The following is a 27,070-nucleotide window of genomic DNA, read 5'->3' as shown; positions in this document are numbered from 1 at the left end:
TTGGGAATAAATAATACCCAATTTATTTCTATTCTAAATCTGACTTTCTGTTTCCTATCACTGAAAAAAGCAATGGATTAAACTATTATAATAAGAGAGAATTATGGATTTATTGTTATCTGTAGGAACGGAAGAGATAAGAAAATGGTCACCACTCCAATATGTGAAATAAGTTTTGACAGTTATCTGTAGCAAGCATTTGTGTCATTCTGATTATATATCCTAGTATGTATTCATTTCTAGGCTATATTCCTGACTCTCCTCTTTGACCTTCTCTTCAATATTCCGGAAACCTCTTCACCCTGAAAAGTCACTCTGGTCCTGCCCTTTAGACATGGGAGGTATGTTTTACCCCTAAGACCTCTTCCTCTGATTGGCTAGTTTCCTCTCAGAATCTCCACATTAAAGAGTCACCCTCACCACCTGTATTTTCACTCCTCTCTATGCTGCACTTCTAACTTTTTCTAGACTTTCAGCTGGGTACTTTCATTTTCTCCCCTCCAGAAGCTCCTTGAGTCCTAAGTCAAAGCTTTCTGCTGATATTTGTATTATCAGCTCTTAACATAGTGCCTGAGCACATAGTGAGCGCTTAATACATGCTTGTTGATTTGATTTTCCTCTATCCAAGTATGGGTTAGAATTGACTATTAAAATCATATTTCTTTTTAGCAATTTGCCATGATATCATGCTATATAAACCATCTTGTTTTCTTTTCAAACATTTTCTATGGCTAAAAATTTGTAGAGATATAAATTCCCAAAAGACAGGAATTCTTTCATTCATTGTTTCATTCTTAGGGCCCAGCACAAGACCTATTTAAGAAATTGCTTATTAAATTGTTAAATTGTGAATGACTATGTAGAAAAAATACTTTCAAAATGTTCTTCCTTTATTATATGACCACAGAGATTATATATTAATAGTAATAGATATAAATGTGGTCTAGTAGGAACAAATGCTGTAATTATAATTAGAAAACCTGGGTAATACCTGTTGACAATACAGGCAAATCACCACTCTTAAGCCCAGTTTCTTCATCATAACGTGGAATCAATAATACCTGCACAGGGTTTTTAATGAGGAAAGTAATTTTTAAACTTAAAATATTGCATAAATGTGAATAACATGAGTAAATATATTAATTTTTGATGCATTATTCATTTTTTAGCTCTGGGAAAATCATGTTATCTCTTTGCCTCTCAGTTTTCTCATTTGTGAATAAAATGCCAAAGTAGAAAATATATAAGGTAAACCTTACATTTTAAATGATATAGTTCTATGTGGGTAGATTTATTGTTTGTAGTTATTCAGTATCTATCCAATATGAATTGTAATATTTTTATAATTGAACTGCTTATATTATTGAATTACATCCAATAGAATTATTAATCACTTAGTTCAACTTCCCCCTTTTACAGATGAGGAAACAGAGGTTGAGAGAAGTAAAGAGCCTCATAGAAGGTCCTATAGATAGAAGACAGTAGAGCCAAGATTAAAATCCAAGTCCCTTAGCTCCAAAATGCAGTGAACTTTTTTTTCACTATACTGAGATGATTGAAAAACTTCATTGTATGGTTGTAATTATTCTCTTACTCAGAATACTAAAGTAAAATTTATAGCAATTTTTAATCAGTTGCCTTCCTACCAGGGACTTCATTCTAGTCCAATGAATCATCTTTGTTGTTAACCCAAACACCCTAGCTTTTAGCTGTATGAGAATGTTCCAGGACAGAATATTAGAAAAGACAAAGAAATGAGAACAACTCCAAGGAAAAAAATTAAAGTATAAATAGTTGAGAATTACTATTGATCGAAAATGAGGATAATGACAAGTTTTTAAAATAACATTTTATTTTTTCCTTAGTCACAATGTCAAAGGATTTAAAGACATGCAGTTAAAGATAAATGTCATTTCTAATCACATTGTCGGAGTGGCCAAAGATGACAAAAACAGTGAAAGTTTGTAGACCTTGCAAGAAATAAGAAAATTAAAATGAATGGGAGTAAATGGATAAAAAAATGAACAGTAACTTTAGAAAGGAGGTTTCTTATATGAAGTGTTGAATAATTGAAGAGATTCAGGTCACTAATTTTCAAAAAGATTAGATACTAAAATCCGGCATTAGTAACAACAGGTAGTATCTAGCGAAAACCATATAATTAATCAATCAAACAAACCTAAGTTCATTCTTTCAGCCAACCAAACAAGTATTCATCGTGTATGCTAATGCCAAGTAATATTTTCTGACTTTGTCATTTGTAGTTTTCTACAAGTTCTTTTTAATGTGAAAAAGATACTTAGACATTGACTTCCTACCCTAGTATTGCTATTTATCTCCTGTATTTTAAATTCTGACAGTTGAGTTTGGTTTTGAAAGAAAAATATTCAATATATATATTGTTGTGTAAAGGAACATCAATTAGTAAGGAGTATAAAATAATTGACTAACCTTTTTTACATCTCTCACAAGCAAATGAAGTGTATTTGGTGGGCCCAGCCTCTGAAATAGAACCATCCAGACATTTTTAGCGAATTTTTTTTTTCTTAAACTCTTAAAAGTCCTAAAGTACTGGACCATAAATTGTTCTAATCGTTAAATATCATTCACTATAAGGTAAGGTCAATTTATATCTTTTATGGTGCTGTAAATGCTACCATTTACAATGGTAAACAAGTGCTAAAAGCCTAGGAAATTGTTTTAAATAACAAAATTATCTAAAAGAGAAGCTGTCATGTAGTGTTCTTATGACTTGCAGATAAAATGCATATCAATGCCTTTTCACCTATGTACTGCTATAATCAACTGTGATAATGGTGAGAATAAAAATCTAGAATAAAAAATTAATTTCCCTACTAGTTCCATGGTGTTTTGTACAACTAAAGTTTCTATAGTTTTCCTTAAAAACATGGAAAAATGGGTGGGTGCCCTATGGAGTACATCCCCAACTGCCTGGTGCCTTGGAGCCAAATGTGGGAATTTGTCTTACTCCACTGTACATATTTAGATTGGATTTTTTTTTAACCTTTTCGATAGGTTGGAGAGGGGCAGTGAGAGGGAGAGAAATTGGGAATAGAATAAAATCATCTTAAAAATAACATATTGAGTCAGATTCTCTTAGCACAGATGGATGATTCATTGTATGTGTTACCCAAGTGGCTTGCAATCATTAATAGAAATTCTAGAACTTCCCAGATAGAAACCACAGAGAATTTTGTTCAGTAGGTTGGTTTTTAAATGGCAAAGATGTGATGAGGAATTGAGCCACAATTGAATTATGTCTGTGATGAGCAGCACAAAAGAACAATATTATTTCAGTCCCCCTTATATAACAGAATTCCGGGCTAGAACTGGGCTCTACCCCAAATTCATTATATGGTCAAACTTAAGCACAGAATGCACCAGTACCAACCTAATGGACAGTCTAGCTATTTAGCTACCTGTAGCCATATTGAAATAAATAGATTCCCACACATCAGTATTTCTATGTCTGTTTAGATACGTCTTCACTTCCCTTCATATTTTTTTGCATACTTACTGTATTATAAAGTTCTTCTAGTCGTGGGATAGTGAGAAAATGTTGCATGTTGACTCCATTTTCAATAAGAAGTTTCACAAAGTCAACCCGATCTAAGACCAAAGCATCCAGCATAGCTTGCTCTAAGGAATTCACCTTAAAAAACAAAACAAAACAAAACAAAAAAAACAAAAACCCCACAATTAAACAAATGAGGAACTGAATGGGTATTTATGAAAATATGTAAGATTCTGTGCTGAGCACTGGAGAAATGAGGATAAATATTCCTGGCCTCAAAGAACTTACATTCTACTAGGGGTGAGGGGATGTATAACATGTACATAAATAAGTTAATGCAAACTACACAAGGGAACACAAAACAATTTCACAAGAGAGAGAGTGCTAGGATCTACGTACGCAGTCAGGAAATCTGGACATCTTATAGGAGGTAACAACAAACTAGTCACTTTGTTTTAGGCACCAAGGAAAACAAATATATGGGAAGTGAGGTGACAGTCAATAGAGTAGTGGACCCAAAGTCAGACACAAATTAACCATGTGTACTTGGGTGATGATAATAATAGCTTAAATACACATATAACTTATCACATGACATGTACTTTATTAAGCACTTCACAGATATCTCATTTGATCCTCACAACAATGCTAGAATATAGTTAATATAATTTTCTCAATTTTAAAGATGAGGGAACAGAGGCAGACAGAGGTAAGTGACTTGCCAAAGGTCACACAGCTAGTATATGTCAGAGATCAGATTTGAATTTAGGTATTCCTGATTCCAGGGCCAGCACACTTTTGACTGCTCTACCTACCTGTTCCAAATCTCTTAACATCTGTCTGCCTCAATTTCTTTATTTGTAAAATGAAGGTAATAATAATACCTACCTGCCAGGGGTGTGGAGAGAATGAAATAAGGTAATATTTGCAAAACAAAGTATCATCTATAATACCCTTAATTAATAAATGCAATAAATGAAATTATCTCTGTTAGTAAGAAGTTTGCATTTTAACAAGGCATTACCCGGTCTGGACCTTGAAGAAAGCTAAGTATTGAATGAGGTAAAAAGGGAATGAATTCAACATAGGGGACCTAAGAAAGGAGAAACTGAAGGCATTTAGGAGAAACACTGGCCCCAAATGGAAATTTAAAGCTTTATTGAAGAAGTTATTCTGTTGCTTAGATGCTTAAGTCATTCTCAAATTTATTCTAATTTCTTATGTTTGGGCAATAAACATACTGTTTCAAATGGAGAAAAGAAAGATAACTAATTTTTCTAACACATATCCCTTGTCAAGAGGATATATCTTTCTTAAAATTTAGACTGATGAGAATTCTTAGTTTAGAAACTTGTGAAGGAATCTATCTTGGATCTTCTTGGGCTGATGGTGCTGTCATATAAAGATTAGTGGATTAACTCCATTGGCTTTTTTCAATTGCTAAACTTAATTGCAGCATATTATAGAAGTTTTAATGCAGTTCTAATCTTTTATAACCCAAAACTGTATTAAGACTTTGGGGACACTTTTCTCCCTCCAAAATTTTTTATTTCCTTTCCTGATTTCCAAAAATCTATTAAAGCCAAATTTTTCTATAGTTTGTTCCTTATGTGTTAGAACTCCTCATATACCTTAAATAATGAATGATCTTCATTTTTTAAAGAAAGCTTACTCATTTAATAAATATGTATTCAGTATTACTATGTGCAGAGGTAATGTGACATCATGGATAGAGATAGATCTGATCTTAGATCTGGGAACATCTGGGATTTAGTCCTGCCTCTGACAGATATATTCGTTGTGTGATGCTGGACAAATCAATTATCCACTCAGTACTTAAGATTATTTTCAAACTTTTAAAAATTTACTGAGGATCCCCCAAAGCTTTATTGTATGTGGTTTATATCTGTTGCTATTTACCATATTAGAAATTAAAACTGATAACATTTTAAAATCTCTTATCTGTTTTTTTTTTTTCCTATCTCTCTGACTGCTCTTTCTCTGTCTTCTTTTCTGGATCCTCCTTCAGATGATGTCTTTTAATCATAAGTATCCTTCAGGGTTCTATTCTGAGCCTTCTTTATTTTTTCCCTGTATACTACTTTACTTGGGGATCTCATCCATTTCTGTAGATTTATCATTTCTATGCTGATGATTCTCAAATCTCCCTATCCTGCCCCAGTCTCTCTGCTGACCTCTAATCTCACATTTTCAACTGCCTTTCAAACGTCTCAAATTGGATATCCAGTTTAAAAGAGAGACATTTTAAGCTCAATGTGTCCAGCATGGATATAATTATATCTCCCCCAAATTCTCTTCCTCCTCCTACCTTCTCTATTACAGTAATAGACAACATCATCATCCTTGTTCCTCAGGCTCACAACCTAAATATCATCCTGAATTCCTCACTATCTCTATTCTGCAAACTCCCATCATAATATGTCTTCCATTTAGCCACTTAAAGGAATGTTCCTAAAGATAGAATTTATCACATTATCTACTTCTCTCTACCCTCCACTATATTCAATAAATTCTGGTGGCTTCCTATCACTTCCAGGAACAAATACAATATGTTCTTTCTGACATTCAAAGCCCTTTATAACTTAGCTCCCTCAAACCTTCCAGTCTTCTTTCATCTTATTCCCTACTCTTTATACTTTGATCCAGTTACAATGGCTTCCTAGCTGTTCCACAAACAAGACAGTATCTTTATAGGACACTCTATCTTTTGGCTTTAGGTATTTTTCTTAGATATCTTCTATATTTGGAAAGTTCTCCCTCTTCCATCCTGATCACTGACCTCTCTGGCTTTCTTTAAATCTCAACTAAAATTTTACTTTGTATAGGAAGCCTTTCTCAAATCTGATTCCAGTGCCTTCCCCCATTGAGTTTTGCCAATTTATACTATATATAAAGTGTTTTTACATAGTTGTTAGCATGTTCTCTCTCACATTAGACTGTGAATTCCTTGAGAAAAGGGACTATCTTTTGCCCCTTTTGTATCCACAGTGCTTATTTAGTACAGTATTTGGCATATAATAGACAATTAATAAGTGTTTATTGATTGACTGATTAAAGTTTATGAAAAAAACTGGCCTCACATAGAAATGTAGTTGGAAAAGGGAAGAATATTTTAACTGACAAATTTTATCAGCATTAGTGTTTTCCCTTCATTAACCCCCTGCAAGAGTCTTGGAAGATTCCAAGTGATCTTTGGGCCACACTTTGAGAACTACTGCTTTAGGCAACTAAGACAAAATTTAAATAAGTTTAGTAGAAGAAAACTCATTTAAGAATTTTCTATGCAAAGAATTTAGAGGTCCAGTTTCTGTTGTACTCTACTATGTATAAATACACCTTAAAAAAATAAAAATGTTATCTTGATTGTGTAGATGAGAGAGTACAAAATAAAGAAGTTAAAAAGTATGGAGGGGCAAGAAAACAAGTGTGTCATCACCAATCCTTCAATCAGCCTTCACTTCCTCAAATAAGGATTTGGGATGAGATAAAGTCCTTAAAGTTCTAATATTCTGGCACTAACAAATCTGAAAGAAAATGTTCACATACCCAGTTAAGAAGCTCAATCTTTCTTGGATCCGTTTCTTCTTCTACTTCTTCTTTGACTTTTCCTTTTTTTTTGCCTTTTCCTTTTCCCCTTCCTCCTTTGGTTGGTGCAGCAGCTGGAGATTTTTTTTCCTTCTCTGGTATTTTATTTTCAGTAGGTGCCAAGCTTTCTAAAGGCTTCATTGAACAATAAACATATTTGGTTAGAAGTGTTAAAGTTGACATTTACCCAAAGGAAAATTTCATGACTGTCATTAATTCCACACTGTTCACACTTTACACACATACATAGTCAGGACAGAGTTGATCTGTCTGCTGCCAAATGTGCTGCAAACAAGGAACCTGCCTATTAACACAGTTTATGTTTGTGACATATGGTAATTTGCTTTGTTTTTCCCATGGGTAGCAGTTGTATGTATTTAGATTGAGGACCACTTATTCACTAAGGTTTTTGGGATATCTATAGATGGGGAGATAGAGTGGCATAAGGGATAGGATACTGGCTTCAAAATCAGGAAGATTGGGTTCAAGTCCTGCCTCTGACACATATTAGCTGTGACCCTAAGAAGTCATATAACTTCTTGGTATTCCATACCACTCTTTAAGTTGCAGAGAAGGGACCAACTTGAACTGACAGAGGAAATTTCCTTACATAGGAGTTCCATATACAAGTGAAGTCACAGGTCCAATCAATTGTTGCTGTAGTCATCATATGATCATCATGATTACTTTCTTATTTCTATTACTGTTCCCACCATTCAACTTAACTTCCATGTTGTAAATCTTAGTGTTATTCTTGGTTCTTCCATTCCCCTCACATCCTATGACCAATTATTTTACCAAGTCCTTTTGATTCTACTACTACAATATCTTTTAACTCTGTATTTTTTTTTCCTATTCCTACTGCCAGTTCTCTAACTTAGGTTGTCATGGATAACTGCCTGACTATTGTAACGATGCCCTTCCATCATTATCTCTTCTAATCTGTTCTTCATACTTCTGCCAAAAGTAATCTCCCTTAAGCTCAGATCTAATCATATCATTCTTTTTCTCAGAACCTTTCAGTGGATACCTATTAACTAGTCATTAAAGTTCAAACTCCTTAGGCAGCCATTTAAAGCCTTCCAAAATCTGATACCATCCTATGTTCTTTCCAGTTTTATTTCATATTACTTACTGTAACATATCCTATGTTACACACCCACTCTGGAATTTTTGCCCATCCATATCTTGTATTTTTTGCTCCCTTTCATTAATCACATACTTTCTTTACCCCAATCTCCATGGGTTAGAAGGAACCTTCTTCTATATCAAGTTGTTACCTCTTTTATGAAGCTTCTGGTTTTTTCTAGGTATAACTGTGCTAGGTATAGCACTTTGTACTTATGCATTTCTATTAAAATTTGTATTGTTATTGTATTGTATTTGTATTTGTATTGTTGTATGCATACATTTATATATTTCTATTTCTATTACACATTGTATTTTCTACTAAATTTATGTGATCATTATATACATACATTATTTCTCACACTAAATTGTAAATTTCTTGAAGGCCAGTATTTTGTTATCTCTCTGTATATCTCTCTCATAGTACAAAGATTATAGTCATTCAATAAATTTTTTAAAATTGTTTTTGAACAGATGGTGATTGAATATTCAACAATGAAAGAATATTTCAGAGATTATTTAGATTTTCTTTAGTCTAGAACATATAATTTACCCCAAAGGATTGTATATTTTCATAAGTTATTGAAAATAGAGATAATGGAGCTTTTATGTGCGATCCATGTCAATGTTTTTCAACCTGTCAGGGTTTTAAACTTTGTTATAAACAAGCTAAAACAATCTTGTAGCAATTTTTCTTGTCATCTCCTCATTTGCCAAGTGGCTAAAAATTAGAGAACCCTAAAGGAAACAAACTGGAATATTTGAATGGGATTGGACTACTGAGCTTAATTTTAGAGAATTTAATCAATATACTAAATATATGTCACTTTCTTTGAAAACATTCACTTTATTATGTAAAGTATTGTATTAATTTTTTCTTGATGATTAATCCAAAAGAAGTAAAATAGACAAAAAAAAAATTTATACAGATATATGTTCACAGATAGAGAGATACACTGTACTTATTCCAGGCAATGTAGTTATTTTACTTATAAAAATCCTTGAAATGAATTATATATAATTTTCAATGGGCTATTTAAAAAAAAAACACTGTCATCCTTTAAAAGAGTGTTTTCAAAATTAACAAGTAAAATATTTAAGGATCATTTTTCTTATTTCTTTAAAAAGGTTGGTTTGGGTCTAAAATTAACACTATTTTTTGCTTTTCATATATGAAGTTCTTTGGACTTCTATAGGTAAAATATAATGTTTCTGTTTAATCCTAATGTAATAGCAGATTGGCACATGAAATATGACTAAGAAATGTTAGCAAGACTGATGTGATAATGAAACCAACACTGATCTGGCATTTGCATAAAATAATATAAAATGTTCTGAATAGGAGGGGAAAAAAGGTAATCTTACCGGCCAGTGGGGTCCAAAGACAAAGATTTGACTTCGTGCAATATCAACACGGTTCCAGGCCAGAGCCAGACTCAGTTGATCAGGAGCTGATGCATTTGTACCTGAAGAACCAAAAATAACTATTCTGAGTAAATGTAGAATATTTAATTCTGAAGAAACAACTTGGGTAACTAACAATATAAAAGTGACAGATTTTTCTGTAGCTCATATAGAGAAAGAATGGTCAATAATATAATCTTTGCCCCTTGATTTGAAGGGGCAAGACCACAAATTCTTTTGTGACAAACTGCAACACCAGCCTATAATCCCAATATTCTTTCAGTGAAATGCTTCCTCTCCCCAACATTTGGTGGCTAGACCCCCATCAGCATTAGTTGGAGGGTTTCTGAACTATTCCTTTATAAGAGCTTACTTTCAGAGAAAAGTATGTGTATTTTAAGATTTTTTTTTAAAGTAAAAGTTGCTAAATTTTAAAATGAATGGTATAAATGTGGTAAATAAGGCAAATTGTCTTTATAAGGAATGATCTTGGCACTCTTTTATATTATCTAATTACTAATTATATTTCACCATATGAATTCTTTAGTTGATTCCTTCCACTAAACTAAAGGTTATATCAGGTACTAAATTTGCAAATGTAGATCCACATGTAAGTGGAGGAAATTATGACAGGGAAGTGTTTATCTTGAGTAATTTTTTTTAAAAAGCATATAAGCTCTTTGAAAGAGAGATGGTTTCATTTTTTATGTCTGTATCCTATTGTAGTGCTCAACACCTAGTAGGGATTTAATAAAAATTTCATTAATTTCTGTATTTACCAAAGGAGAAGATGGCATAGATTGTGATATGCACCACTCAAATGAGTATTCTTATCAATGAGATCACAAATTCATTGAACCATTGACATACATGGCATGGGCTAATCATACTATTTAGATAGTATGCTTGACAAAGAATAGCCTGAAATGAGGGCTAATCAATTAATTAATGACACATAAAAACTTATTCTAGTTTCAGGATGAAGTAATCTTCTTTTCAAGGCTATTTTTGCATGTTTGTTAATCCATAAGAAAGCCTAATTTTATAAACTTTCTATTACCTTTTTGTAGACCAAACGAGTAATGGGAAAATGATGTGGTGTGCTGACAAAAACACTAAACAAATGGATAGTTTGAATCTTAAAGGCACATAATTTAGGCACATAAAATCATATCTCTTAGTCTATTTCTTTATTTAAAATGAGGATATTGGAATGAATTGGAATTTCTTCTTTAAATGTCCGAAATTCATAGATTAATTTTCATCAAGCTGGTTACCTCAGAATACCCCTGCATAGACAAAATGTTTATAAAAATAAAAGGAATATAATGTACTTGAGTACTGATATGGCTTCTCTCTCACAATAAAGACTAAAGCTTGGGAACAGAGAAAGTGTTTCCTATATGTTGAATTGAAGTGAATCATGATTTTCTGGAGAACTCACCCTTTAGCAGAGCAGTTAAAATTGACATTTCAATATCCTGTTGGCCTTCTGAACCCATTCGGAACACAGTGACCTGAGAGCACAGATTAAAAACATAAACACTGTGTTAAAGTAAAGTTGAAAATGAAAAAAGATTATGTGTTTTAATACTTCAAACATATTGCCATCATGCAAGTCTCCTTCTAAAGCCTTATGATAATGGAAAACTGAAGCTGATTTCTCAAAGGCTAGGCCAGTACATTTGGCACAGACACTTGATTGGTCCTATCCAAGCAAAAACCTTTCATGTTTAGAAGCCCAACAATGAGCCACATGTCTATCACTATGGGATTAGTCTGGCTGAATTCAGAGAGGCTTGTTATTAGGTTGATCAAAGAGTAATAACTCTCAGTCACAGTATTTGTGGAAGATCATATCTACTAAATCATGAGAGGGAGAAGGGAGGGTAGAGAGGCTCAGTCTGTGTTGTGGAAGGTGTAATCATATTGGAGGAATCATAGATGATTGAAATGAAGTGAAGCAGAATAAACCAATAATTGCTGAAATAATTTTGTGGGCTAATTTATAAAGAGGTATACTTTGTTTTTAAAGCCTCAGTATAATCTTCATGATAGTTTTCCTCCTTGTTATGAATTTTGCTCATATTCCTATACAGTCATACTTCACTTAACATCATCAAATGGCTCCACAAAAAAATATGATTGAAGTAAAACATCACAGAGCATGCTGAGTTATCAGAAGCTGGTCATAGAGATGACCCATTCTAACCCACTCAGTTTCACAGATAAGAAAGCAGAGATCCTAGACAACTTTCTAAGCCACAAACATTCAAAAATCCCAGGAAGGATTTGCACTCAGGCTTCCAGGTTCTAAATTCAGTGCTCTTATTTAGATCCATAGAAATAATGGAAAATATATTTCTGGGATACCAAAATGAGTTCAAACACCAGCTATTTTACAGATCTGAGGGTGGGAGTGGGAGCAGGGGCTAGTCTAGGGGAAAAGGCCATTGGAGAATATTTGGATACAGTTAATATCTAGCAGTAGTGGTCTGGAGACTTGACAGACTTAAAAGGAACCTCTGAAGTTATCAGATATGTACCAGTCCTTCTCCCTCACCAACTGAATTTGTCCTAAATTTTTTTAAAGATGAGGTCTCCATTCCAGTTGCTTATCTACAGCATTTGAGAAATTTATCCAGGAAGTTCTGAGGAAACCAGTAGGTCTTTAAAATTATAGAAATTGGACTAAAAGTACAGAAAACCATTAAGATCTTTTTTTTTTCTTTCCTTTTCTTTAGTATTTCAGAATCATCTAGATGAAATGATTAACTTGATGAATTTTTGCTATGTACCCGTGAAATGTCTATATAAAATACTAGCATCCCTCTGGGATGTCTTCACCTAAGTGAAGAACAAAGACTCATAATGGGCATTAGATTGTTTTGGACTCAAAGCTGAAGGATAAAATAGTAGGGAACCTCAATATTAGACTGATCCTGTGATTTCATTGATACAGGGCACCTTCTCTGCAACCTAGAATCTTGGAAAATTACATATAGCAATTGAGATATCCAGTAATGTGTTTGTTACAGGTTTTTACATATCAGAGGTGGTCTTTCTGGCTTAGGCAGGCTTACTGTCTGTTATGCCTCACTGACTCATATTTGAATGAAGCTTAGTTAAAATGTTTTGAAAACTATTGTTGCTGCAACAATGTAGAATACACCTGGGCATTTATTTGTTGGCCTGCTACTCCAACATATGTTAGAAGAACTATTCTTACTTAATGCTTACAGTTTGATTACCAAGGGAGATTAGAATCTACCAATAAATTTAATATACATGTTTTTAAGGTATACCGTCCTCAGTCCAGGAATTACTATACTCATCTTTTCATATGAGGAAACAGAAGCTCTGAGATGGTTAAAGGACTTGGCTATCCCATAGTTAGTTGAAGGTGAGATTCAAATTAATGTCTCTTGATTCTACATATATTATCAGAGTGCTTAACTGTTTTTTTTAATATGTTACAAACCTCTTTGTAGTCTAGTGCAATCAATGGAACTTCCCAGAATGTTTTAGATGCATAAAGTAGCACATATCAGCTTTAAGAGAAAGCCCAATTATATTAAAATACAATTAACAAAATATTTTTAAAATCTTAGTTCAATGACTCGAGTTTAAGAATCCTGATTCTAGACAATACTGCCCCTCACAAAAATGGTTACCTAATCAATTATGCTCTATTTGCAACTTATTTGTAAGCTTAAAATGCTGACAGGGGCATTTCACATTAGGGTCATAGAAGTGGATGAATCCTAAAAGATTATCTCCATAGTGCTTTCATTTTATAGATGAGAAAACTGGGACCCAGAGATATGAGATAATTTGCCCAAAGCAACATTGATAATTAGTGTTGGAGCCAGGACTGTGATTCAGGTTCCCTTGATTCCCAGTCTAGTGCTCTTGGCAGTATATTAGATAGCAGTACTGTTGGCATGGATGATGGCTCTGTCCTGTGAGCATACTAAATAGGAAAGAAGTCTAGGGAAATGAATATTTGCATTTTCAAATGGAAATAATAAAACATTGTAATTATAATGTTTAATGATTATAAGTCACTTTTCTTTCATAATTCTTCTAATCCCTTTAAAGTCTATCAAGGGGCTCTGGTAAAGTTCTACAGAAACATCAAGAAAAAAATGTAGCTCATCTTCCATAACTTATCTCAAAAACACAATAATTAAACTGAAATTAATTTATTCTTTCCATGGCCAATGAGATTTGGCATTTGTTCTGCCTTCACATTTACTAGGCATTGGTATGCTTCACCTAATTGATGGCTTGTAAATAAAGTCTATGAAACTGAATAGAAATACAATGCCTTCCTAAAAGACAAAAAAGTTGAAATTCTCATAAAATGATTGATTTTACAAATAATGCAAAATACTTCTTGGGAGCAGAAAAACAAAAGCATGACAAACTGTAGCTTAAAGCTGCCTGAGTAGAATCAGAAAGAAAATATAGTACTTCACTGAATTTTGAGACACTTACAAGTTCTTTCTTTTTCATGCACTCCATGATAATTACAAACAGCTGATGGGATTGAATCTTACTGTAGTTAAATGTTTTCTGAATGGTAACTAGAAGCTGATCCTTGAGGGAGTCACTTATTATCCTATTCAAGAAAAGACATGAAAAGAAAAAGCAAAACATTACAGAAAACTCTGATCATTTAAAAAAAAAAAAGTATACCTAAATATCTATCTAGGATCCCTATTTTAATGCTATTTGGAGTTGACAGGATTTTCCTTTTTCTATAATTGCAAGTCTGTAGACAAAAATCTAGTTAAAAGTACCGTCTACAATTATAATAAATTTCAACTTCTTTGAAACCTCATAAAGAAGAATAATGTTGGAAGGGACTATATTGTCACTTCAGATAGACTTTTGTTAGAATTACCTTATCCTGACCCTGAGGAATTAAAGAAACTCATGCAATAACTTTTTGCTATTTTGAAATGTTAAAAAATAAACAAACTTTCTAGTTTCTCAGCTGAAGAGACTTCCTTATTAGCTTACCAGGTAAGCCATGAAAGGTAATTCATTCCCCTTGATAATATGTCAAAAATCCTACCCTCCTTCTTCACAGTACTTGTGTGCAAAAGACAAAATGTCTGATGCTCTCCCGCTGCCATCACAAATCACAACAGGAATAGGGGGATCTTCCCGAAGACATTCCAGGACAATGGAGATCACATTGGGACCCCCTTCAACAATGAGGCCAACGACAGGAACACCTTGCCCTAATCCTACAACACAAAGAATATTTTTCATCGGAACCAAAGTTATAGCACTCCAAGCCCTCTATGTCTAATCTGATCTATTTTTGACAAGTCTTTGACAAGTAAAAAGGAACAATATAAATTTATGTCACTCAATACTGCTAGTGGATCCAGCTGATACTGATTTAATAGTTTTATTTAGACCTATATTTTGATTATATAGAAAAGACCAGAACTTAGAAATAGGAAACTTTCTAAACTAGATGCAAATTAAATCTAGGTCTCACCAGCCATATGATAAATGGGTAGTAAAATAGTTATCTACAGAACATGATTTGAGGGTCATCAAGACAATTTCTTCCATTGATATAATTATGTTTCCTGATATTTCATCATTACTTTTTAAAAAAGAAAATGTTCATTTTGTCTGGGATGAGGTGTTGTATTGAATAGTGGGAGGAGTGGATGATACATGAATTATTATACTAACAGGGATTATCTCCACATTTATAGAACACTTTCAAGCTTACAAAATACTTTCCTTGTAACAAACCTGTGCATATTATTATCTCTACTTTTCAAAAGAGGAAGTTGAAGGTTAGAGAGTTTAAATGATATACAGGCTCATAAAACTAAAATAGCTAATAAATAACTTATTACTATTTATTGTTATGCAGCAGGATACAAAAGAAATGGGTGATATGAGAGAATGGAGATGGGATCTAGTTCTAGCTCCTCTAATTACTTTCTAAGTGATATTGGACAAGTATTTTTATTTCATGGGCTCAACATCCTATCTATAAAATAGGGATAATGAATTAAATGATCTCAAAGAACCCTTTCAGTTAGAGGATTCTATAAACTCATAACCAAGCCATTGGATTATGTTTTGATGTTGGGAAAAGCTATGGGGAACATAAAGGCTGGTAAGACCAAGTAATGCTCGGGAAATAAAAATTTGAGGGAGATCATAGATAAGGAGCTGAAACTGGCCCTGCAAACCATCTAATAAACTTATTTATGGATGGAAAAATTGACCAAGGGAGACTAATGACTTGCCCAAATGATGCAGATAAAAGATAGAACAAGGATTTGACCTTGATCCTCCTGCTGTACTATAAATCATAGAACGCCAAAGACAGTTTTGATGACCACAGTTTTTTTCTGGTGTTGACACTAACAAAATGTTCAAATTCTGAACAAGTTAAACAAAGTTTATTAGACTGCCTTTTTTAGTTTATGATAATATTCAACAGTCCCCCAAGCTGAACCAGGCTTGAAATCATGAAGACTCATCTTCTTGAGTTCAAATCCAGCCTCAGGCACTAACAGGGTGACCTTGAGTAAATCATCTAATCCTGTTTTCCTCAGTTTTCTCACCTGTAAAATAGCTAGAAAAGGAAGTGGCAAACCATTACAGTATCTTTGCCAAGAAAGCCCCAAATGGAAGCACACAGAACTGAATACCTCAGCAACAGTATCAACAACATAATCAAAGTTTTGAAGATCTACACTTCTAAGGAACTCCATGTTATTCCCCCAAGGCTCCACAATAATGAAAAGAGTAATTAGGAGATCACCAAGGGAGCTGGGTAGTTCAGCAATATTAGATCCCATATTAGTGCAGTGGCAGATACAATATGAATATGAGGATTATGACAAATGGGTTCTTCGAAATTTCTCACTTCTGGACTTTCTGCTTTAAAGGTCAATCTTGGTGGTTAACATTTATTTCTCAAAGCCAAATGGTTTCCCCTTCCAAATAGTGCTTTCCTTAAGTCACTAAAGGCACAAAAAAGTGACAGCCAGAAAGTTCACATAAAGGACATGATGAACACAAAATGAAAAATAACAGCTAAATGATAGCTTTCAGCTAATGATCCATTTATTCTTAAAAATTGTTGAGGACTCCAAAGAGCTTTTAGGAGATTATATCTACTGATTTTTTGTCATATTAGAAATTAAAAGTTTTAAAATTATTTTATTTTCACTTAAAATGACTCATAACCAAATTACTTGTTAACATAAATAATATATTTTAAGAAAAATAATTATGTTTTCCAAAACAAAAAATATTTAGTGAGAAGAATGGCACTATTTTGTATATCATTCAAATTTCATTAATGTCTGGCTGAATAAAAATCAGCTAGAATCTCATATTTATTTCTGTATTCGACTGATATGTCATTTTGGTTGAAGTATATAAAGGAAATTCAACTTTAGAAAGATATGTAATTGGAAAAGGGAATAGTATTTAACAGGAAAAATAATATTATTATAGAAACAGTTTTGATCTCATAGACCCCCTGAGGAATACTTTGAGGCTAATCATCTGAGTTTTGACAGAAGCTACCAACTTCTAACACACTCAAAATCCTTTAAAAATCAATAAAAGCAAGGAGCCCTTATTAAAAAATTTCAGTTTTCTACTTTTCCAGATTATATAATGATACAAAAACTGTAGCCATATAAAATTTTAATTTGAATGGTAACATTTATTATCTGGAAAGCATCTGCATTGATTTTGTTTTGTTCACTCCCAGAATGAAATAGTGCCTTTATGAATTAGAACTTCATTGGTTGCCATTTTTTCAGTTCTTCAGCAATGTAGTGGCCAACTATATTTTGTCCTGGAGAGTAGAAGAAATTAGGTCTTCTGGGGTTAGGCTGGAATCATTAATGCTGACATAAGTCAGTGCTGTAGAAGACGACAGCTGAGCATCCCTTTGCTGTCCCTGCCCCACTCTGATTTCCAGGCATAGGATGACAAAGGGAAGCCCACAGGTCATATAGTCAGTTGGAGTTTTGCTGATGTGATGACTTATGACTCAAAAACAGAATAAAACATTACAACAAAAAACCGTTTAAGTTGACTAATGTTTAAATTCAGGATATGAATCTAGGATGTCAGAAGACTTCAAAGGAATAGGCTGCTCTCCCAATTCCAAAACATCACTTGATAGTTTTAGTTTTTCAGTTTTCTTCTTTTCTAATCTAGTTTGCCATCCAACAACTCACACTGTTTGGAGTGAAAGTTTATTAAAATGTTTCTTTAAAACATCACAAATACTATTAGATGAAAGAATTATTAAAATTTTTAACTTTACCAACCAATTCCTACTACTTATCTGCTGAATTTCCTAAACTGTAACAACATACTTTATAGTTACTACTTACTAACATGCAGAACTATGACTACAACAAAATGAAACTTTAAAAAATGCTAAAATCAGTACATTCAAATGAGTATTGTTACCCCTTTCAAATTGGATATCTTTGAAGACTAATATACCTATTTTAGTGAAACTGCCATTTTAAGTAACTTTGAGGATTCCTATTTTAAAACTGTCTTCAGAGACAGTTGACTAGCCCTGAGAAAAAGTTGTCTAGCCAATCTCACTACTTTACAGCCATGTTCACTCAACATGGGATCATATATAGAGTATTAGCTAGCTCAATTACTTTGGAGATTCAATAATTCTTGCTTGGCCTCAAACTTTTGGCTGTTTTTAGAATCAATCTCTCAGAGGACCGAGATTTGTCATTATTGAAGATTCTCAACAGAATTTGCTATGAGCTCTGTATTCCAAAAGAGCGATCCTCTAAATCTTTTGAACAATGTTATCATTGGAATAAATATGTAACCTTCTAAAGTGACTGCTAAAAGGTCAGGACTCATTTGTATGCATAAGTTCCACATGGTTGTTACAAATTCAGCCATGTCTTGTATATAATCATACCATGTGTAACTAATATATATCTAAATCCTCTATTTGCCACTCATTACTATTCAGGTTTCTGTTTTACTTACGTGTGTTAATCTTTTGTAAAGAGATATGTTTTTCCAATTGCCGCCGGAGCTTTACTTCTGCTCCATATTTACCAAGTGTGCCATTATCCGCCAAGATGAAGTGAGTGTGAGAGTTGTTGAGCACAGAAAGTTTACTTAAAGGATTTGACATGGTTTGATAAACCCTTGACACCTAATAAAAATATATAGGCATTAAAAATGTTTTGATTATTACTGTAAAATACAACCTTATCATAAATTAATTTCTAAGTAAGTTGATGAGACAAGAATGACAGGTAAAAATGTTGATTTAATAATAGCTATTCTAACCTAATATAGAAAATTGATGATGATTCTTGAAAAGGTCATTATATCTTTACATATAACTGGAAAAAAAAGGTCATTGGTGGAATTGCCAAGTTTACAAAACCTTTTTTATATAGAAGCTCATGAACTGTTAAGCCTATTTGACCTTCATTTCTCTCTCTTTGCTTAATTAAAACATTACATAGTAAGCAAATGAATGAATAATATTTTAGCATAATGACAATTCACAAACTTGCAAGCTCCTAAAACAAAAGACTTACATCCTTTCCAACGAGGTCTTCTTTGTTTTCCACAATGCCCCATGGAGCAATTCCTATGGCACAAATCCTGCCCCTGGACTTTGAAGAATGATCTTTCAAGGCATCTCCTACATGGCTAATGACACCTACAAAGCAGCAATTATTTGTTGGAGTGGATGATTTCTAAGGCCCCTTCAAGCCTATGATTTTATGATCTTTCAAGTCCTTTGGACCACAACTTTTATCTATACAATGAATTTTAGGGAACCTTCCTGAGTTTCATGGAATTCAAATAAGAACCAGTGCTCCATATCATTTTTAAAAAGGATGAAATAGTTTAATCAATTCACAGTAAGTAGTTATCCTGCTTTTAATTCCCAGAGGAAAAAAGGACAAACAAACAAAAAGCCCACAAAATTATATAGGGAGGACTTGGATAGTACTGCAGATTTTTTAGCACTTATTCTGAAGATCTAATGATAGGTCCAAATGAGTTCTCTATTTTGTTTAGTGGTCCATAAAATATATACATACACACCCACATCCTCACGTTTCTCCCCCCACCCCCACCCCCAAGCATATTTGCTATCAGCAAAGCTACTTTGAAAAGGCCTATATGAATTACCAGAAGACACTTCAGGACGTATAATTTCTTCCCCTTGTCAATTAAATGGCAAGGGGAAAAAAGACACTATTCTTACCAGTACTGACTCCTCCTGTGAAAATCCAGGCTCCTGTTGTCATGGCAGCTTTGATTAACCCTTTTCCAAATACCTGCTTCAGTTTGGGCTGCATCTCAAAGTTCTGGAGTCCCCCATGAACAGAGATTAAAAGTTTGGGAAGTTCTAGTTGCCAGTCTTTCACCATAAGATGAAGCAATGAGTCTGGTTTGGTGTCATATGACACACGGATATACTGCAAAAAAAATTTGTGATACTCTTTAAGAATAAGCTTTTGGTTATGCTTCTTGGCTCAAACGTAAAAATGTCAATTTAGATACAAACAATAGAGAATTTTTCTATCTTGTAGATCCTATGGTCCTACTAATCCCTCTCCTGTTAATTCTGTTCCTCCACTCCCAAACCTAACTTGTGTGATTCTGGTTGACTAACAAAATAGAAACTTAGAGGTGGAAAGATCTACTATCTCATTTTCTATGACACTCTGGGCCGGACTTGGACTCCTTCTTTAACAAGCAGAAGAGCAGAATAAAAGGGCAAATTGTTCAAAACAATCAGGCACTAAGATAAGAGGTATTCAGTTGATATTAAGATTTAAGCCTGATATTCTCAGTAGAGAAGAAATTAATATTCAGCATTGGTAGCATTTGTGAATTATTTATTTGTGCCCATTGATACTGTGCCAATCGCTATAACATTTGCCAACTACTTATAATATAATTCTGGGAGACTATGTCTTATAGTGCTTTGAATAAAACAAAATTGTTCTCAAAGAATATTCACAGGACAGTGAAATAAGTAATGTTACAAAAATGTAATGGCAGAGCATGTGGGAGGAACTATTGTCAGGACTCAACTGTTTTATAAATAAGAAGTAAGAAAGTGTAGTGGTCATAAAACCAATTTTGGAGTAAGTAAGACCTGAATTCAAGTCCAATCTTCGGCACATACCAATTTTGGACAGACATTTGGATAAGACCCCCAAACAATTCTCTAAAACAAAAAAATTACATTAAACTGCAGAGCTGAATTGGTAAAAGGAGTTTCTTCACTAGATGTTTCCAAAACTAATAGAATTCCCGTACTGGATAAAAATTTTAAAAAGCAATATATTGAAAGGATGCATCATAGAGAAAACACTCATATATGGCAATATTAATCAGAATATCAAAGGGTACTGTTTATAACAAAGAATTAGGACTCTTTCTGAGTTCAGGTGAGGTAGATAGTTTCTGATAATCTTGACTTTGGAAATCCTTGGGAATTTTTTAAAATCTCAAATTTATGTAGTTATGTATATATGCATACCTATATACAAGTATGTATGTGTGCAAGTTTGTATGTATGTATGTATATATGTATATATATATATATAGTAGAATAGAAGAGAAAATTGACCCATGATTTCCTTCATTTGGGGAACTCCTAAGCAAGAAAAATTATTCTTCTTTCAACTCAATACCTTTTTGTCCAGGATAACACAACTAGTATATGTTGGATGTAGGATTTACCCCTGATTTTCCTAGATCCAAGGCCAGCTTTCCATCCATTACACCACACTGCTTATAATGTGCATACTATATATATATATATATATTAAATATTTGTGTATATTTATACATGTTTAAGAAAAGAAAAATATCTTCTGTGGCATTACTGTATTTTTAAACTAAATAAGATCATATACCTAGTAGCCACAAGAGTCCCTATGATAGATACACAAATTATTAAAAAATTAATAATATTAGATTATATTGATCCATTTTAATTTTTTGCAAAGAGAAGCTATTACATAGTGTCAGAGTTAGAGAAAAACGTCATTCTAAAAATCATCCCAGGAGATCTTAAGAGTATCTGAGAATAATATCAAATGACACATTTGTTAGGAAAATAAAACTTCCTTTCTATATCTAAGGAAGGTTCTTGAATAGTCAAACAAAGACATATGAAAAAAGTATAGGATAGAGATAAATTTGAATTTATTCCATGGAATTGTTTGAGGTCTATGGCCTAAACTAGGAAAGGAAGTCTTTTTTATGAAGATTCTATATCTTTCAAAATGATGTCCAATTTCTTACTAAGAAGTATAAAAAGAACTCATTCCACCCCTGAATGAAAAACATGCTGAAAATATGATCTATGTAGTAGGCTTCACATTTGTGGTATCAATGGCAAATCCCTATACATTTCTCCTCAATGTATCTCTTACCATGGCTTTGTTTGAATGTCCACCACCCTGAAATTCCAGCATTCCATAGGAATCTGTGGGATAGACTTGGGTATGTTTATTGACAGACCATTTCTCTGGCTGTGCCTCTGTTTGTTTATTTTCCTCCACATTTTTGTTGGGGGTGGTACTCGGAAGAGGTGGAATATGTTGGGAAATAAGCAGGCCACAGCAACACCTAAAAATAAAGTTCATAAATCTCTGTTTTCATTAAACAAGTACATCAACATGGTCGAAGATGGTTTTTCTAGTCTCATTGATTCTATCACTAATACAGTCCACAAGATTGATCAGCCTATGCTTCCAAATGCATGTTGCCAACATATAAACTTGTATTGAAATACCATTACAAATCAAGTACAGATTATAATCTATAGTTCAATTTTTTAATCAGTCACTAAGCATAATGCAAAAATAAATATGACCTGTATCTCTGTCTTGAAAGAGCTTATAATCTCTACAGAATAATTGAGGAATGAGATATTACACAGGATAGCATTTTCCATACAAATGATACAAAAAAATTTAGTCAATGTAAATGAAAAAACACTTTAAAATATATTTTGTGTTTTCCTGCCTTATTGAACAGTTTAATGCCATAATTTTGCCTTTTATTAATGGTAGAGGTCATTATTACAAAATCCAGTTATTGCACTCTGCTCTCAGGAACTATTTATCCTAATGTTGAATGTTACCAGATTGTTGTGCTTTTTCAGTTGTAGAACTCCTGTGATGATTGCTAAGTAAAGGAAACTTGGTGACTCATTATTTTCTAAATAAAAAAAATCTATAATACTATCTTTCTGTGATCAATTTATAGCTAAGTCATGCAAATAAGTATGGGAATCCATACTTGATCTTGTGGGAAAATATGACAGAATAGACATGAAGAGTACAGTAGAAACAAGTATAAATGCAAAAACCTACAAAAGTTATCTTCACTTCATAGTACAAAAATGAAGGACAATTTCTAAGCAAAATGTAACTGATCATGCATGTCATCATATATGTCATGAATCATAAAATATAATACCATGATTTATCAATTACAACTATGAAATATTGAAACAGAACAAAAATGACATTCTCAGAGAAGATTATAATAGTCTGAAACCTACAAAGTTGGTTAAGCCTTATACAGTAGTCTCACGAGATACATTCCTCAGCAAAACAGAGAAGGAAAATCTATTTCTTGAACTGAACGGTGCCAAGAAGCTAATATCTTCTATATTTTGTTCATTGTGTGCCTGGCACATAATAAATGCTTCATAAATGTTTGCAGGAGTGAATTTTACTGTTCTTAGCATCTAGGAATATTCTGAATTTGTTTGGGCAAAGTGGAATCACTTTAGGGATAAGCAGTAGCCATCATGTTTCCTATAGACCTTAAGCAATCCTCTGGGATCCCTGTTTTTCAGTAGAATTATGTTCCTCCTATAATTAAGACCCTTCTTTTATTCAGATGTGCACTTTTCATGTGAAATTCCATCATTAGCCTGTTCTCTGATTGTCTTTATGGCAATAAATCTGATAAATGAAAATAAGTTATCCTAATCCTACCAGTTCTCTCTCTCTCTCTTCATAGGGATGTGAATTTTCACAGTGGACTTTGGAAGGAAATACTATAACTGGAAGGGATGATTTTAATGGTAGGAATTTCAGGTTTCAGGGCAAGTTGGTGGTAGATGAAAGACTGATGAAATTTTAAAACATGCCTCAAATTATATCTCCCATATTTATTTAAAGTACAAGAATGAAGACAATTATTTTGAACTGGGTGGAAAAGACCAAAGTTTTCCAAGAGTTTTAGTGGACTTAGAATAGTGACCTTTTTAAAAATCTTTATTTGTCTTTTTCTTCAGTTGTAAGAGGTTAATTTTCTTGAAAAATCATTAAATGGTAGCAATCAGAATATAGTGAATTCTTGGTTTGAAGGAATTCTTTAATTTGAAAATAATTCTCATTTTCCATGTGATAGAATATTTCTTATCTAAACACAGCATAAAAATAAAACTAAATAAATTGTGGAGATTATATGAAATATTTACATAAAACAAGTATTATCTAATGGCCACTAGAACTCAAGGCAAAATTGCAAAGTAGGTGAAGTTGGTCTCTGCCAAACTCATGATACCCTTCTGTATTCTGCTTTTACTTCCTGGAGTCTGCTCAATTCCTTCATATTTCATTTGATATTTTATCTCTATCTGGAAAAAGCTCCCATTTTCTGAGGGCACTGGTTTTAAGAAGTGTTTAAAGGAAAGTAATTTTAATGTCATATTAAAGTAATGCCTATTAAAGAGATTTTTTGCTTTTTAATAGAGGATCTGGTCCTTGTCAATCCAAATAACTCTGTAATGAGTAGACTTAATGATGAAAATAGTTTTGATCAGGATTCGTTTTTAGTATCTTTTACTTCAAGCTATCTTCTTCTGTCTATACCAGGAGTTTCCTTTCTGAAAAGCTGTCAACCCCAAGGCAAGATTACTATATTTAGTTCACCTGTTTGGGTCTTTACTACTGGCAATTGTGTAGATACATTCTCTTTTGGAAAAGGTCTTCTCTATCCAAGATTTTTGTCCCTGGAAGAGGAAGAAGTAGAAATTAGATGAGCATATCTTAAAACTATTATTTATTTCTAGATGACAAAAAGGTTGGATTGAAAGAACTGCAGAGTTAAGTAAACAGGACTGGGAAAACAACTCACACATTAATAACACTGTAAATTCAACTCTAAAAGATCTATAAATTTTATTTTTAAAAATGACAAAATATGATTCCAGAGGACTAATTATGAAGTATGCAAATCACCTCCTGACAGAAAGGTGAAGATACAAAATGAGTTCATGTCCAAAAATGTGAGACATAATATAAGAGTTTGTCTTAATTGATTTTGTATATTTATTATTAGAATTTTCTTCCTTTCAAGTGAGGCAGAGAGGGAGAGATATTAAGGAGGATTGTTCATTAAAAACAAAATAAATTGGAAATGCAATTTTAGTAAATTATAGATTTTTAAATTCTACAGAATCTATGGAATTGGCAAGAACCTTAGAATTCTAGTCATTTTACAGTGAGTAAGAAACAGACACAGAAAATTGAGTTATTCATACTTCTAAAGGTTTAACAGGTATTAATATCTTATTAATACAGTAATACCTTATCTGTAAAAATCTTATGACTATGTCAAATGTCTTTGGCAGTCAGGGTAAGACAATGGGATAACCTGTACCATTTCTTGTTTTTAATATCTTCTAAATCATGTGTTTCCATGACAATTTTTTTGGGGGGAATAATAACTTTGGAATTTGGAAATTACATACAAATGTATAAAGACTCATGAATATGAATTATACTGAAATTTTGTAAATTCTAAAATAAAGTTTTAAGGAAAAAATAACTTTTACATATATGTATATATAGGATGTGTGTACATACACATATATATGTGTATATATATATATATGTATGTATGTATGTATGTATGTATGTATGTAGTCTCCCCTATGAAAATATAAAACTACTCTAGGGTAAGGACTATTTGATTTTTGTTTTTGTATCCCCTAAACCAATTTCCAGCACACATTAGGTACAAAAGCTGCATGACCACTGATTAGGTTTGTTAAAATGAGAAATCTTCTTCCGGAATGGTATGGCCAAGCTGGCCACAGAAGTCCTTCTCAATTCCGAAACTGAGTAGTTCTTGTTTTTAGTGCTTAGGAAGTTAGAATGGTTAAAACAAACAAAGAAACAAACAAATGAAAAGAGAAACCAGGAGATGACAGGACTTTGGCCAGGAGAAAACAGAGAAGTACAGCAACACATTATTGCTTTAATTACTCCAACCACTGTCTTTCAGAGGGAACAGTGAAGCTCAATTACTGAGCTGACATTGGAGCCTGCAGAATGCGCTAAGCAGGCAGAGGAATCATTAATCATGGCAGCTGGGCCTGGTGCCCGCCTTCTCTGCACCAAGAAAGCCCTGCCTTCACAGACAGACACTGAGTCATTCCTATTGCCTCCATTGTGGGAGCTACTCAAATCACTGAGACTGTTGTACCAAATATGCATTCGCTGAATGCCTTTGCCTCTATTCCTAACATTCTTCCTAGGACTGGGTCTTTAATGAAATATTGTAGGACTTAGATCATAAAATCACAGTTCTAGAACTATTCAGAGGACATCTAACCTAATCTCTTCATTTTACAGATGGGGAGATTGTGGTCAGGGGCTGACTTGTCCAAGGTCTCTCAAGTAATAAACATCAGAGGCAGGATTTGAATTCAAGCACACTGGCCATTGTACTATGCTGCCTCAATGGAAGGAACTTTCTTGATCCTTTGACCCCCTAGATCTCAGCACCCCCCTGCTGGCCCACATTTCACAGATGAGGAAATCAGAGAGATGGAGGGAATTTCCCAAATTCGTACAACTTGTTTATGGCAGAGCCAGGAACAAGAACCCATTTCCCATATTCCCAAATAATTCTCTTTCCACTACACTATATTTATTTCCACCATGAAAGTGTCAATTCTATTGAAAAGAGCACAGAGAATTCCAAGTTTATTGTCCTCAGAAGGTACCTAGGATTAAGTGGGAGGAATGGCCCCGCAGAGTTTCTATGCATGCATCTGAGTCATGTTTTATTCCTAATAAAAAAGAAGGCAAATGGGCATTCTAACTCAGTGGAATCAACACAAAGGGTAGCCAGTCAGCTTTTGAAGCATCCTGCCTTTGTCAGTTTAATCTCTTTACACAGAGCTTGATTGTAATCGAGGGCAAATAACTAAACAGACTATTTATTGACTGAGGGAAAAACTGTCTCCTCCCTCTCCTTTAAAAAAAATTTTTTTTCTAATTTTATCAACTTGGCTATGTGGGATACTCACACCAAGTTGGTACA

General features: G+C 33.4%; 1 protein-coding gene across 1 annotated transcript in view; it reads right to left on the bottom strand.

Annotated features, from left to right (window-relative positions):
• The window catches only part of TRPM1 (transient receptor potential cation channel subfamily M member 1), a 187,847-nt gene that overhangs the window by 70,165 nt on the left and 90,612 nt on the right, over nucleotides 1–27,070 (bottom strand). Inside the window, exons 2-13 of the mRNA XM_074294964.1 lie at nucleotides 24,670–24,749; nucleotides 22,150–22,345; nucleotides 19,962–20,175; nucleotides 19,282–19,406; nucleotides 18,716–18,887; nucleotides 14,757–14,931; nucleotides 14,174–14,297; nucleotides 11,118–11,190; nucleotides 9,635–9,735; nucleotides 7,103–7,276; nucleotides 3,539–3,673; nucleotides 2,452–2,502 (exon numbers count right to left, since the gene is read on the bottom strand). Of these exons, the coding sequence (XP_074151065.1) occupies nucleotides 2,452–2,502; nucleotides 3,539–3,673; nucleotides 7,103–7,276; nucleotides 9,635–9,735; nucleotides 11,118–11,190; nucleotides 14,174–14,297; nucleotides 14,757–14,931; nucleotides 18,716–18,887; nucleotides 19,282–19,406; nucleotides 19,962–20,175; nucleotides 22,150–22,345; nucleotides 24,670–24,749 (1,620 nt within the window). The remainder of the gene's footprint in view (nucleotides 1–2,451; nucleotides 2,503–3,538; nucleotides 3,674–7,102; nucleotides 7,277–9,634; nucleotides 9,736–11,117; nucleotides 11,191–14,173; nucleotides 14,298–14,756; nucleotides 14,932–18,715; nucleotides 18,888–19,281; nucleotides 19,407–19,961; nucleotides 20,176–22,149; nucleotides 22,346–24,669; nucleotides 24,750–27,070) is intronic.

The sequence above is a fragment of the Sminthopsis crassicaudata genome, chromosome 2 (genome assembly GCF_048593235.1).
Source record: "Sminthopsis crassicaudata isolate SCR6 chromosome 2, ASM4859323v1, whole genome shotgun sequence".
Taxonomy (NCBI): domain Eukaryota; kingdom Metazoa; phylum Chordata; class Mammalia; order Dasyuromorphia; family Dasyuridae; genus Sminthopsis; species Sminthopsis crassicaudata.
Note: the sequence above shows the minus strand (reverse complement) of the source record. Positions and strands in the feature narration are given on the sequence as shown.